Below are 15722 nucleotides of genomic sequence, written 5' to 3'. Positions count from 1 at the left end.
TTGCTTGTGCAGCAGGCCTGTGGGAAAACAATCTCACTTGATTTAACTCTCAACTGCCATCGCACTTACTTTCTAGACTTTTCATAACATACCTCACTGAATACCTTTAGGCATATGTTTTATTTATTTGACTAGATTGCCCTCAACTGGAGGGTAAATGAACCATGTCTTTGAGAATTTTTAATATTACTATGGTATCTAGTACAATATTACTATGGTATCTAGTACAATGCTTTAGATAAGGTTTTTTTTTTTCCTTAAACTTTGCTTAAATTGATGAATAAAAGGGTAGGCTCTCAGAGTTCCTGTCCATAGAATTATTGGTGGTCATATGACCCAGCTTTTGCCTTTCCATTGATATTGCCCCAACCTGGTTTAGATTTTCAGTTGCCTTCTAAGGGGGAGGGTTAGCTGTGTTAAATTTTACCTGTGATCTAGTGGAGAAGTAACATCATGGGGCCTGAGATTTGAGTGTTTGCAATGGAAGGTATGTAGAAATGATTTTTAATGGCATGTGGGTTATCCTTACTGCTTTTCCCCATGACTTTCAAGTGTCCCCAGTAACCATTGCCCATTGTTCAGAGGTTGCTGGCTGCTTCAGTGACCCTGTTTCCACCCAGGGTTAGGCACTCATCTGGGAGAATCATTATGATCTATGGAAAGTCTCACAATAGGAGGCAATTTCTGTAATCCAAATAAGCAATGATGAGGTCTGTAACTAAGGATGTGGCGGTGGAAATAGAAAGATGGGAAAAGAATGTAAGAGACTTTAGAGAACACTGTGACTGACCGGGTCTGGGGCAAAGAAAAGACTGCAATGAAGATGAATACTGATAAACTTCAATCTGTAAACTTAGGTATGCATCAACAGACCTGCGTTTCCATGACAAAGCCAGTTAACGCTGCCTCCCACCAACAGATGGTGCTAGTAATGAGGCTGGACATTTCAGCCTTAGGCGTGGTACAGTTAACTTGTTATATGTTTACTGTGTTTGTGCCTAGTTTGAATCTGTTTTATGAACATTATTAACCCATCCATGCCTGAGCAAGGCAAAAAAGTGATGTTGAAATTACTGGTAAAATGAGATTTAAGAATATGACACTAATGCTAAAGAGATTTAAATGACAATTAAAAAGCATGAGAAAGATATTGGAAGTTGTATTGTAGAGGAGATGAATCCATTGACAGGAGAAACAACTCTGAAGGGTAAAGATCTAGTCAGGCCACTTGTGAAAACACTGCATTTTGCAGTACAAGAGTAGGGGAAAAGTAATTGATCAGATGAGAAAATAACTCCAAATGTTGGAGTTGTGTCTGGAAGATCAGCATTACTACTGAATGCCCACTAGCTCAATGTTCTTTGTAATGAAGGCTGGAAGTTTGTTCAAGAGGGTAAAAGCTAAACACTGTGAAAGAGCTGTAGTGCTCTTTCCTTGTAAGACAAGGTGTACATTCAAAGGCTGTTTGTATGAGCACAACATCTAGGTGGATGTAGAAATGGCATGTGGAGACACCATAGCTTCTAAGAATTCTCTATGAGGCTTACACAGGCAAAGGAGGGGATAGAGCATATCTAGTGGGAGAAAACAGAATTGGAAAGGGGTGACAGACTTGACTACAACAGAAAAGCCATAGTCATAGGCATATTTGCTGAAAACGAATGCTATTCAGCAAGGTTTACCTACCTTTCATGTCTGTGCTGCTTGACATGGAGGGGTGGAGCCATTAGACCAGTGGGTAGAAGGGGTGGGAACCATTCCCCCCAGCCTTGCCTAAAGTCCATATGAGCCAGTGACCTCATATTTGAAATTATAGAATAAGGGCCTCAGAAGAAAAATATGACTTAGATCTGATAAATATTTTCAAAATAATTACAATTCTACACTACCACATTATTTCTTCAACTTTGTTTTCAAATAAATGTACTGCTGTTCAAATTAATACTACATATTAGTGTATGACCTTTACAGTAGGAATATGAACTATAACTATTTGACTGTAATATGGACTCGATACTTAAGGAAGAATAAATTTCAGACAAAACCATCATTTCTCTTCAGCTATAGTATTGAATAGTATAGTCCTGATGTTTTGTAAATAAACCAAAGATGAAACTGTGCCAGAAAGAAACACTAGAGAGGTGGAAGGAAGTAACTGAATGTAAGATAACCTTTTCATGCAAAAGGATGAAACTTGACGAGGAAAAAATTATGTAAAATCATGAAATTAGATTAATATGGGACAAATGAGCTAGTTCTTCAAATTAATAAATATTAGAAATGTGGGGTTTCCAATGAAACTTAGGCTAACTAAGGACAGAAATAACTTGATGTAGTGAGTGCCCCATGGAACTCATTCCTCTTATACCATAGTGATATGGCAGGAGGATGTAAATGAGTTACAGAAAATGTAAATACTTGACATGCATGGACAGAAGCTCCACAATGGGTTATTATGGGAAATCAGAGATGTTTCTTGAATTTATGTGCCCATAAGATTGTTTTAGAGATAAGATACTGAGTAGAATATATAAATATACTTCTTTTAGTCTGATAAAATGTATAGATTGTATGATTTCCTTATTCTTACCCTATATAAAGCTCTTATTCTACCTTGTATGAATTTTTTATTCCTACCATAGATGAATTTCTGTCTTATATGAATAACTGATATTTATCGTAGCTTAACCATTTTACATTTATAACCAAAAGTGGAAAGAAAACCCATTAGTTTTCAAAAATTATATTCTTGCCATTTAAAAACCTACTTGTGAGCTAAAGACGATAGATATTTCCTTTAACGTTAACACATTTTATGTTTTCTCTAGGCTGGAATGATAAAAGGTGATAATGATGAGTATTTCATTGAACCCTTGGAAAGAGGTAAGCAGATGGAGGAAGAAAAGGGAAGGATTCATGTTGTCTACAAGAGATCAGCAGTAGAACGGGCTCCCATAGATATGTCCCAAGACTTCCACTACAGAGGTAGGCATCTTTGATAATAATTAACTGTGATTCTAACATATATTGAAAACAACTCTCCCATCAATTAAGAGAATGTGACTGTCATGTGCTCTTATATAAAATGTGGAGGTAGCGAAATAAGTTTATGTTTATAAATCATGAAATATGGCTTGCCTGTTTTTAAATGCATAAGAGGAATATATGTTACAGGTATTATTTTATTTCAGGGCATTATTGTATCCCCCAATATGTTATTTATGACTTCTTTTAAATTTTCACATTAAAATGATCTTTTCTCTAGCTTGTGTTAAAATTTGAAAATATTTGTGTCTTCCAGAAGTATCTAAATTATGCATTATTAATATTACTTTAAAACTTTTGAAATGAGATATATTGACATGGCAAAGAATTATATTTTGTTTTAAGTCCAGCTGATAGATACATTTGAAAATAAGAATGCTATCTGACTTTGTCTATTTTGCAAAACTTTTTACAATATGGAAGAGACAATGAGTTGAATGAGTCTGTCGAATTTTATTTTAGGGTAGGCTGAACCACCAAAGTCAAGTGAATTATGGCACATGAAGGTTTTCTATTTTGGTTTTAATGAGATCTGAAAGTAACTTTGTATTAAAGAGATGTTTTTATAAGTTGGGTATAGAAGTTCCCTTTATGGAGAAGAAAGGAACTATGGGAATCCATGTTTTTTTTAACCAGATCTCAAAAAGTCTGTACAGTTGACCCTTGACCAACTTTGGGGTTGGAGTGTCAGTCCTCCTTGCACTGGAAAGTCCGTGTATTATTTATAGTCTGCCCGCCGTATATGCGGGTCCTCAGCATCAGAGTTTCTACCTCTACAGAGTCAACCAATGCTGGCTTCAACTAACCGAGAATCAGCGGATCATGTAGTACTGTAGCATTTACTTTAGAAAAAAACCACGTATAAGTGGACCAAGGCAGTTCAAACCCCTGTTGTTCAAGGGTCAACTGTATTGTCTTTTGCCAGGCCAACTTTCTGAATGGAAGGCAATGGAAATTTCCCCTAGGGAAATGTCAGGGATACAGATAATCTTCTTAATTTAGCAGCCATCTGTCTTCTAGATTAATGATGTCTTTTGAGAGTTGTTACCTGGTTATTAGTCTGATTTAAGGGAAGCCACCAGCTTCCCTTAATATGTTGTATTAATTGGAATAGTACAATTTAAAGTACATTTAAAATTACCATGGTCTGACAGTGTTTTGAGAAATTTCTGGTTTGAAACAACAGGTGTGTATTAATAGATGCAGTACTGTGAAATGTGTGCCTATCCCAGAGGGTCACTGTGGTGTAATAGAAAGAGGATACACTTTGCAGTTAGATAGACATGTGTGAGCAATAGCTCTACAATATCAAGTTGTTAGATTAGTACTTAACGTTTTTAAGCCTCCGTTTATCTGTGAATAGAAAACAAAAATATATCGTGCAAAAAATAAATAAAAATATATTGCACAATTGTAATAAGTATTAGAACTAATATATGCAGATTGCTGAATGTAGCCCTCAGCAATAATAGTTGCCTAATCAATGTTACCTGTTGTTATTAGTTATTGATATTAATTATCTTCTGCAAAAGATTTACATGTTGAGTTTTGTTAAAGTTGAATAGTTAGACATTGCTTGTCCTCGTGTTGTGAATACATTACCTTTAATTCTCATTTATAAGTATTTTCATATTTTAAAAATGTTATTCTAAATCAGGAGACTGGGTATGTCAAAAGATAGATAGTAGGATACAGTACTTTTTCTGTAGTCTTGGTTGTTATATATTAACAATATCTAATATCTCTTGAGGCAACGGTCAAAACATATTTTAGAAAACCATAGCCCACATGTATGGAATGGTCTTGGAGGACTGGAAACCAGATTAGTGTCTATGACTCTCATCCTGTTTGCTCCATCTGTCACACTACAGTTTCACCAAACTGTACCCTATTGCTCCATTTCAGTCCCTGAAGATAACTGTATCTATAAATATCAGCCCTTGGTACTTTCCAATAGTCTGATATTTATAGAGGAGGAGAGATTAATTTTTTTCTTGAAATCAGAAAATTGCAAGAAATATTATGTTTAATACCTATTACATCTTTAGATGCTAGATTAGGAGAAATAAGTTAGGAGTCAAGGTATGTACGTTTAAAAGAATTGGATGTAATTAAGATATTTGGGGACATTATTTTAGGAAATTATTAAAAATATAAATTCCAGTAGCATCAGTATCAATATACTCAGATTATATGAGGAAATTTTAAGAATGCAGACTCTGAAGACTGAGTTTTTCAGTTGCAAATAGAAGATTACCTTATGGTAGAGGTAGGTCACAACCTAGAGTAATATATATTGGAAAGGTTTTCATCAGTCACGGGTCAAAGCAAAAGGGGTTCCTTTGTTAACTCTCAGTTATCTTAAAAGTGGAACCAAAATAAAACCATTCAGTTCTCTTAGAATATTCTGTGATAAACCTTAGTATGAGCTTAACAATTTTTATTTTCTTATTTATACAGTTCTGATTGAACTGAGTTGCCGGTGATATCAATTTACCTCCTTTTGAGAGTCTTAAGATGTAACTATGTATTTTAAAAGTGTAAATATCCTCCTACCTTAAATAGAGATTCAAATTTAGAACTCGAAGTACCGTACTATAAAGTTTAAATTCTTCTTTTAACTTCTTGGTTATAGAACTGAGAGCCAAGCTTTTTCATGGCCTAAATACTTTCCAAGTGAAAATTAAGGATATATTTTTATAATGTTTTCCATCATTCTAAAATGTAAAATTAAACAGATTCCAGGATTAGAAAGGTATATTGATTTATAAATGACAACTGTAGAACCATATAAAATAGTGCTTTTCTGGATCAGTATAGGATGTTATTTTAGGAGACATGAGGTCTCTCTTCAATGAGTTATAAGAAGAGGAATAAAATACGTAAGACTGTTAGAAAGAGATGTATTTGAGGGCCATGGGCTTCATAAATTTCTCTAACAACAAGTCAGGAGGAGTTTTAATCATAAGCAAGGCACTTCTATCAGTAGGGTCCCTGTAAGTAAATACTCTGCTGTTGTAATATCATGGAAAAACCCAAATGAACTTTTTGGCCAACCCAGTGTTTTGCTAGTTGTCACACTGATTGCCTGGCCACATTTCTTGCTTTGTCATTTTATCAACTCAGAACTGCCATGCATTTGAGGTCTGTAATTTGTTGCAAGTGTTCTAAATTAAAACAAATTATTACCTGAAGTAGGTGAGTAGTAGTGAGAAGGAGAGAAGGAGCCAAACTGGGTTGAGATTGAAGTAAAACTGATGGGGTTATTCGATAGAGTAGATGGGGGTAGAGAGAGAGAGAGATCAAGGATGACTCACAATCCTAATCTGGAAGACTAGAGAATTCTCTTTCCAGAACTCAGGTGTTTCAAATGAGAAGTAGAAATAGGCTTGATGAAGGATGACAAGTGGCTATACTTTTGGATATATTACGTTCAAGGATCCATTGGGATAGTAAGTGAACTAAAAAACTCATAGTGTATTTTCATAACCATGTCCCAGAGTCATTGCATGAGTGTCTTTATATGCCTGTTGTAGTAGGAATGGGTGGAGGTTATCTTGGGAGTCAGGTGGCAGATATTGGCTCATGGAGGCTTAGAATGTCTCTGCTTGCCTTCAACTCTCTCATTCCAAAATCTGTATCAGTGAGAATCAGAAAATGAACACTGCACACGTTTGGGAGCCCATGAAAGATGTTTGCTACCTATCACTATAGGAGAGAAGACATTATGTCCTTAAAAAAACAACAAAATAAAAATAAGACAAAAATTATGCTTCTACCATACTCAAGAGCCCTAAGTTATTCCACTTGACTAAATGCAGACCTGTATTTTGATTCCTTATCTTTAAGAATATTTATCTAATTTTCCAATAAAATTCAAAGCTTTGAATCTGTTGAGACGATATATGGTACAATTCAACAACAACAAAAACAAAATCCCTCAACCATTCCCAAATATGGCACAGATTTTCTTTCCTTGACCCTTAAGGAATTTATATTGTTTTTCAAATGAGGAAAAATATGAATAGTGTTTTAAAATATATTGAACTTGTAAAATCATAAATAGGGCACTCTGCTGTAGAATTACTCTTTTAAGAATAACACCTAAAGCAATTTTACATTTGGCAATATAAATAATCTCTTCCAGTGCAGAACTGGCAGGTATTCACAACACATAGCGCAGCCAGGTTCTGGCAAAGAATACCATCCTTTTCATTTACAACAAATATAAACTTGGCATGCTTATGATAAAGAAATTTGTCTACTTCATCTTAGGGGAGAGTTGAATTTACTTCTTTTTCTGATTTCTGCTTTGGGAGTATGGAGATCACATTCATTCTTGGCATCTTTAGTTTGTACAAAATTATTTTATATTTTACTGATTTGAAATTTTATTTGGTAACGACATGGCTAATAAACTATCAAAGGGTCATAAAGTTCACCTCCACTGTTTAAATCAGTCATTGGTCTAAACTCAGATAAAAAACAAAATGTACTTCTGATCATCTCTTAAGAATGTCTCCATTGTCATCAATAAGAAGTTTGCTTTAGGCAGTCTATTTTCTGGGGGTGGGAGGGGGACTGTACTTGTATGACATCATTCAGCTTTTCATATTTTTTTCTTAATCCCTGGGCCCTTAGGCTTCTCCCCTCAAATTACAAACTATTCATTCACCAGAAGCTTTGTGTTAAAGTAATTTTTGTAATTACTTCCTACCAGTGGGAAACAAGGAATAGTAAGCCTTTATCTCCTGGCTTCCTTTCAGGATTTTCATTTTCCTGCATGAACCCAAGTGCTTGTGTTGCTGGTGTGGTTGTCATGGCGCTGTGAAGGAGTGTCTTTGTCCCAGGTGGGAAACATGTACAAGTCAGAAATGATTTGGGAGTTGCTCCTGGTTGCCAGGGAATGAAACTATGAAACAAGAACTAGAATAATGGGAAGACTATTCCTTATTTTAGTGACGCTAGGAACTTCCTAGGCACAGAGCCCTTCCTTGATCTGTAGGCACATGAGTAGGTGCTATAGTCCTTGGTATTTGGAAGTTCTCATGACTTATACCCTAATCAAAGAGAAACATTGGTGGACATTGTAACCCACCAAAAGAAAAAAAAAAATCAAATGTGAAAAATTAATTTTAGCAGATGTTTTCTTATTAAATGAAGCAAGACACATAATACTACTAAATCATTAAGGTCTGTTAATAGCAAACATTCTTTTAGATAGATGTTAAATGATAAATTTTTCACAGAAGCACAGATTAGTTTATAATATAATCTAAATTTCAGCTATTTGTCAAGGCTACTCCCATTGGATTCACGCGGAAATACTAATCGTATTTATGGAATTCCTTTTCAGGTTGGTTTTGTATGTTTTATCATCTAGGTATTTATAATAATTATTGACAGAAGAAGGCAGTTGAATTATTATATAAAGTAATCAGGAAGCAGAGTGAAGATTAAAGGAGCTTTCAGATGTGAAACATGAAAGATAATATTCCCCTTACTAACATGTCTTCCTGGGCCTATTCTATTTCTTCATGAATAGGTACAATGAAAGGAGCATTTATACAGACCAGGATTAAAGTGTTACAAAATGTAACTCCGTATTTTTTCTAATAAGGTATTGAATATGGAAATACACAAATGGTATTGAGAATTCAGAGTTGCTGGATTACTATTTAGTTATTGATGTGGCATTAATGGAGAAAGAGAATTGTAAGGTTTCAGATATAGTGTCTGTGTGATTGGAGTGAAATTGAAAGCAGTTAATTTATCTTAGGGTATGAAGCTAATTCAGGTAACTTAGACCAAATATTGATTTTTTAATTAAATGATTGCCTCTCAGAAGTAACTATATCAATTATTGAGTTAGGAAAGAGCAGTTCATACCAAGAAAAACCTTTGTTAGTATTTAAAATGCATTTGCTCTTTCTGAATATAAAATATATCCTATTATCAAAATATGCTTTTTTTTTTGTTGGCTGCTTTGGATTGTTGCGCGCGGGCTTTCTCTAGTTGTGGCGAGCAGGGGCTACTCTTCCTTGGGGTACACGGGTTTCTCATTGCAGTGGCTTCTCTTGTTGTGGAGCACGGGCTCTAGGCGCGTGGGCTTCAGTAGTTGTAGCACATGGGCTCAGTAGTTGTGGCTCACGGGCTCCAGAGCGCAGGCTTGGTAGTTTTGGTGCACGGGCTTAGTTGCTCCGTGGCTTGTGGGATCTTCCCAGACCAGGGCTCGAACCCGCGTTCCCTAAACTGGCAGGTGGATTCTTAACCACTGAGCCACCAGGGAAGCCCTCAAAATATACTTTTAATGTTTGGTTTCAATCATTTCAACTGCATTTGCTTATGAGGGATAGACCCTATTTTTAGTAAAATATTAAGTATGTTTTGACTCTGCACATGCCAAGTATTCCTGTTTAAACCCATTTTAAAGCCTGTGCTTATTTTCTTTACATGTACAATTTATAAACTTTCACGTTAGTAAATGGGTAGGAAGCATTTGTGTAAGGATTATTTGTGTAAGAATATTTCTGGAGGTTAAGTAATCTTTTGCTTCATCATTGTCATTGTTTTCTTTTTCCTGCTAAATCATGAGTCATTAACTTCAAATATAAAATTTATTTATGAGGATCAATGCTATTTGCTTCCGATCATCTTCATTTGGTATTCTGCAAACAATTTTTGTTTATGTGTGCAGGGGCCCTTGCATCCCTGCAGAGTATTCAGGTGTGTTATTCTCAATCCTCTCTTTCTTTATAGGATCTTTTTATCCCTGTCTCGATGTGGGGAATCTTTCAGGTAGATGACGTAGAGAAATGGGACAATGGGAAAAAATAAGTGTAGCACAGAAATAATATTTTCATTTGAAAATTGTTTGAGATTAGATTATGGGGACTATGAATTAAAATGTGAGGGCTACACTCAGACCAAAATAAATGCTCCTTTAATGCATGATTCTGCAAGGGGAACTGAATACTTGGTTTTGTTCTTTCTAGACACCAGAAATTTTATTCCAGTTTTCAGCTGTGATTCATCTGGTCTGAATATGTAAATTTAAAAATCCTTAATGGAAGTTCTTGAACTTGGGACTTTGTATATGATGGAAAGATTTATTTTAGGAATGATTGGAGCCATTACCCTAAGTTTAATATATAATATATATATACTATAAGGTTTACTGCAGATATGTAGTTATATACAGCATATTCTTAGATCACTTTACAGTACCTTACTAAATATCTGGAAAAAAATCTTGGACAAGAGGCATTGATTCAAATTGTTTTTCCATTTTTTTGTTTTCTGCTCATCATTCACAACTATTTTAACCACTTATATGCCGTTCCACATTAACTTGTTCTTTGATTCTGTGCTGAGATCTTTGTTCATTATTTCGGAGCTCTGATTAGTAATACCAAGCATCCTAAGATTTTGTGTATATTCTTGTCCAAAGGACAGTTTTTTTAGGCAATACCTGAGTATAAGCCAAAGTTCAAGGCTTATTTCTCTTGAGTGTGCTTTATAGATTTCTGTGTGCTCTTTAAATGTTAAGAATGAAGTCTGTGTGGTACTAAAACGTTTTGCGTTCTAAATTCAGTCCTCTGTTTCAGCACATTGGCAGGTTTTGTTTTCACATTTTCCATTTTATCAGGACTTACCCCACGTACTAAGGGGATAAGAGCAATGTCTAAGCCCCTTTTGGTGAGACAAATGAGTGAAAAAGCAGATTCTTTTTATGTCCTGTGCTCCGTACGAATAAAATGTCACTGAACAGCCTTTTAGTAACAAGAAATTAAAATATTAGAACAGCTTTTAAGTTTCTACATTCCCAGTTTTGGATGACATTTGTAGATAAGGTCAGTATAGCAATTTGATGCAAATAAACGTTGTCCTTCCTCATTCTCTAATGCTGGGCTTGGCTTTCAAAGTCTAGTGGGAAGTCCTAAGGAAATCACTGCTAGGTGTAGTAGATGCACCTCCCTATTTATGTTTAAAAGAGATACAATTAATTTAATCAGGTTAGATATGTTGTTTTTGTCTCTTCAACATCCCTCTCTCATCTGTGATGAGCCAACATTTGAAAAGTCAGCAGAAGCATATGTAGTTGTTATAGGGTTGCTATCATCTGAGTTCCACTGGGCATTTTAAAGACACTATCGCTCACTAGTTCTCTTCCTCTTAAATTTATGGAAGACATATTCTAACATCCTGTTATCTCAGACTTCTACAAATTATTAATGAACATTTATGGTATACATGAATATTATTTTTATAGAGTTGAGATCTGTAAGCTTTGATGTTGGACAAAATCACTATTACATTAACCACCCAGATTTTTATCCTTAAGTAAAATCCCAACCTTTTTGGACTTTTCATCTTTCCTAGTTATATGGCCCCAGTTATAATGAGACTCAGACTTCAACTCACAGTATCCACAAGCATGTCACTCGTCTCTGTTTCTTCCTTTTGTGACCTTATGACAACTTTGATAAAGCAACTCAAATAGTCTGAATTATTCAAGTTTTGTATCCTGAATACAAATTAAGGAAATGGTAAGCCAAGAATTTACTTTCAGTAGTAGGAATTATGAAACTGGACCTTCCTTTTATTAATAGAAATGGTGACTTTGTAGCACATATTAATTCTTTACAAATATTCACAGAGGAGAAAAAAAAAAAAACAGAAGTAAAAAAGAGCCCAGATATCCTAAATGTGAAACGCATCACATTTTGATTTAGTACAGAAGTTTTATATGTTAGCCAGTTTGTGGGCTTCTTTGGCCGGCTGAGTGGGCCTCACTGGGGTGATAGTCCTTGTCGGCCTGGCTGCTGCTAGCTCCACTGGCGTTCACTGCTGGCCCTTCTCAGCTTGACTCCAGTCTGCTCTCATGGGTGCAGCAGACCACCCTGAGTTCTGGCTAGGGCTCCTATTTCCCCAGCCCACGTGATCTGCCTGCAGCTTCTGTTGTGGGACCTCACTGATGCTGGTTCAGCAACCCTCTTAGACAGGCTCCCCAGGAAGGTCAGATACTGCTGTTCTTACAGCACCTGAACCAAGGGGACTCATGGCTTCCTTGGCTGCAACTGGATCGATGTGCTAGCAAATGCAGTGTTCTCCTTCCAGAGTCCCCAGAATAGAGCAGGAAGACAGGCTTTGGCCCTTGGAGGTCCTCAGAGATCTGTATGTTTTAGCACCCTGTCCCTTCTCTTGAGACTTTGCCTCGAAGGGGAACTGGGAAGAAATGCGGATCACTGTCTCCTCATCCCAAAAGCAGTCCAAGATCAAAAGGGCCAAGGCTGCCTTTTTCTTCCTCTAATTAAACGCTTTTTCCTCACTACTCCAGCCTCATGATTAAGACTGACAATGGTCAGGACTTTTTCTCATAGGAGGAAAACACAAATAAAGAACAAACAAATAAAAAACCTCTGTATTCTGGCCTCCAGGCCTAGCATTGATATGTTATGTGACAACTATGAGGATCTAGAAAATCCTTTCCCTTTTAGCCTACAGATCTCTGTTATTTTGAAAAATCTTATTTGAACTCCAGAAGTTGAATATTGAGTCTCTTTATATTCTTGATGCAACAATCCTAGTGTCCAACAGCCTCTTTCCTTTCCCTTCCCAACCTCCCACCTAGAGTTTGGGGATAATTAGCAAGTCATTTATGCACAAAGGCTGAGAAGATAATTATATTTTCCAAATATCATCCCCATTTTCACAAATCAACCTATTTCTGGGATTCACATTGTTGTAGTTCCATATTGTTGTAGTTGCAGAAACCATATATATCAAGGGGTTGTTGAAAGGGCTCTTGTTAGAATCGTATCCCCTCTTATTGTATACATGTAATTTGGGGTGAAGAATGATACGATGTCAAGTGCAAAATAGCAAAAAAACAGGGTTAAAATGGAATTAATGTCAGAAAAAATAAATTTTATCTTTATAACTTAAGTATACCTTACCTCATGATTTGTAATCTAAAACAAATCAACAGATATGGTTTTGACATCCCAAGTCACTAGAAGAACCTGGGAATTTTCAGTTTTCCAATGTCTGTATATCTAAATTTGGAGTTTTAATCCTACTTGACTGTTATTTTCTTTTTCCAATTAATATCTGCAAATGTGGAATTTTATCCCAGATTTTACAGGACTTTACTTGTGATTAAAAGAAGAAATCAAATTTATTCTCTTTGTGAATATAGAATCCTGATTTTTTTTATGATATGATTAAAACAAGCAGTGATTTTTATGCAAATCAGAGAATAGCAGTATTAATACAGTCCTCAGGAGCCCATTTACTTACTTTTGCAGATTTTTCTAACTTTGTGTCCAGAGATGGAATAATGGTATTGAAAGTGATAGAGGTACCATGTCCAATCCTCCTTCAGTACAAATAGGGAGGTCATCTGTTTTAGTCTTCTTCAATTCTTGGCAATAACAAAGGAAAAATTAATAAGACCAGTCATGAAGGCAGTCCCTTACCTTAGGTCCCCAGCTCCAGTAACTAAAGCTTAAAAAGAACAACTTAAATGCGATAGACATTAGAAAAACTAATGGGAATGGGAAACTAGGTGCTCAGTGTTTAATCTATTGAGAATACCCCTTATATTTCTAGGTATGGAGACAAAATATAAGTGATTCTTTCAGAAAACATATTTTGATTGATATAAGGACATATTGCATTAAGATAGGATCACACACATTCTCTGTTCCACCCCCTTTGCATACATACTCTAACCCTACCTTAATGGCCATTCCTGTGAAAGGTATTTCAAAGCCAAAGGAATACAGTCCAACTGTATTAAATTTCTTAGAGTAAAGTTAGCCAAGGATATCCTGTAAAAACAGACTCAAGCATTTGAATATGATCTCTTGAGCCAGTTTTAAAATTAGATCTTCAAACTGGGTCTTTAGAACACTAAAGAAATCCAAAAATCTAAGCAGTGACTTTTTTTGTTGTTGTTACAAGACTATCTAACATGTATGTTTTAAACAATCTTTACTATTTCCTATCTCACAGAGAAGGAAAAAAAGCTCACATTTTTCAGCTAGTTCATAAGAAAACTAAAACATTTATCAGAGATGGAATGTGTCTACAGCTTATGCCTTCACAAAGTATGAAGACATAATGTGTAATTATCAGTGATGAGTTTTAGGCAAACATCTAGTGTATTATTGATATAAATATATTATTTTTATTTGTTTATTGGGTACTTAACATGTGCTCTCCCGTAGAGTATAGTGTACTTCCATAAAGATTGATAAAGAAACATAACAACTAAATTAAACCATTACACAATTAGCCTTATAATGACTGATCTAGAAAGCATATTATGCGACTTTAGAAATATCATTGAAGGCTGGAGTGTTTGAGGGACTTCAGGTAGATAGTGAAGGATGCCTGGATGCAACGACTGGGAAGAAAGGAAGACATTCCTAAGGAAGCAAGACAAAAATTCAGGTAGAGACATAGTGGTGATACTATGATGATGATATTATTATTAATAACTATTAATAACTAAAAGTAGAAAAGGCACAAATATAAATCATGTTACCTCAAGGGATTTTTGTTTGTTTTTTACATAATGACTAATTTAATCTGATTGAGTCAATGTCTTAGCTGCTATTGATGTGGTAAATTTTTTTTTTCTTTTTGAATTTTATTTATTTATTTTATACAGTAGGTTCTTATTAGTTATCTATTTTATACATATTAGTGTATACATGTCAATGCCAATCTCCCAGTTCATCCCACCCGCCCCCCACCACCCCGCTTTCCCCCCTTGGTAGATTTCTTTCTTTTCTTTAGTATAGTTTTAGCCCAGAGGCTTACCACTGAGTACCTTTGTGACCTATATCAAGTTACTTAACCTATCAGAGACTCCGTTTCCTCATCCGTCAACAAAGCAGCGAAAATAATAGTACTTACTTCAAAGGGTTGTCTTTGGATTTATCTGTAAAGCACTTGATTTTAGTTCCTGGCATGTACTAAACACTCAGTGAAAGTTACCTCTTACTACTCTTTTATCATAACTACACTTTCCCTTTGTGGTACTTTTATAATCTTATAAGAACCACCAGCTATCTTTCTTTGAACGTGTGGTTTGTTATATGCTTTCATCACAGCATCACTTTTGTTTTTCTCCCTTTGGTGTCATGCAAGTTCTCACTCTTGTGTTTTACTTTCAGCTTCTAGGAAATTGCTCTCCTATAGAGTTTTCTGGATGATGGAAATGTTCTACCGCAGTGCTATCCAATATCCAGTAACCACTAGGCATATGTAGCAATTGAGATGTGACTAGTGCAACTAAAGAACTGAATTTTTTGTTTTACTTAATTTTAAATTAATTTAAATGGAAAGAGCCAAGCCAAGGATTTGCACCATGGTATATATCTTCTTGATGGTTTTCAAAATTCTTTCATGTGCCTTATTTCATTTGATTCTCCCAAGAATTATGTGACATAGAATAGGTGGGATTACCCCAAATTTTCTTGTTTCTTCAACATTGCTTATTCAAGGTCTAGCACAAGGACCAGCACAGAGCAGATCTTCAATAAATATTGATTGAATGAATAAGTGATTGATTCTGATACTCAGAAATGTTAAGTACCTTGCCCAAGGAAAATTATTAAAAATGTTTTTCCACACTCTTAATTTGATGAAAAAGTGCAGGTTTT

At 35.4% G+C, this 15722-nt stretch overlaps 1 protein-coding gene across 1 annotated transcript in view; it reads left to right on the top strand.

Annotated features, from left to right (window-relative positions):
- The first annotated feature begins 705 nt into the window (after nt 1-705).
- Nucleotides 706-15722, top strand: part of ADAMTS3 (ADAM metallopeptidase with thrombospondin type 1 motif 3) — a 153037-nt gene continuing 138020 nt past the window's right edge. The window contains exons 1-2 of the mRNA XM_089911263.1: nt 706-759; nt 2829-2985. Coding sequence (XP_089767389.1) covers nt 706-759; nt 2829-2985 — 211 coding nt within the window. The remainder of the gene's footprint in view (nt 760-2828; nt 2986-15722) is intronic.

This window comes from Delphinapterus leucas, chromosome 5, assembly GCF_059928025.1.
Source record: "Delphinapterus leucas isolate spDelLeu-1000000601 "Yukka" chromosome 5, BTC_Dleu_Yukka2, whole genome shotgun sequence".
NCBI lineage: Eukaryota > Metazoa > Chordata > Mammalia > Artiodactyla > Monodontidae > Delphinapterus > Delphinapterus leucas.
The sequence above is the reverse complement of the archived record's forward strand: the minus strand, read 5'-3'. Positions and strand labels throughout refer to the sequence as shown.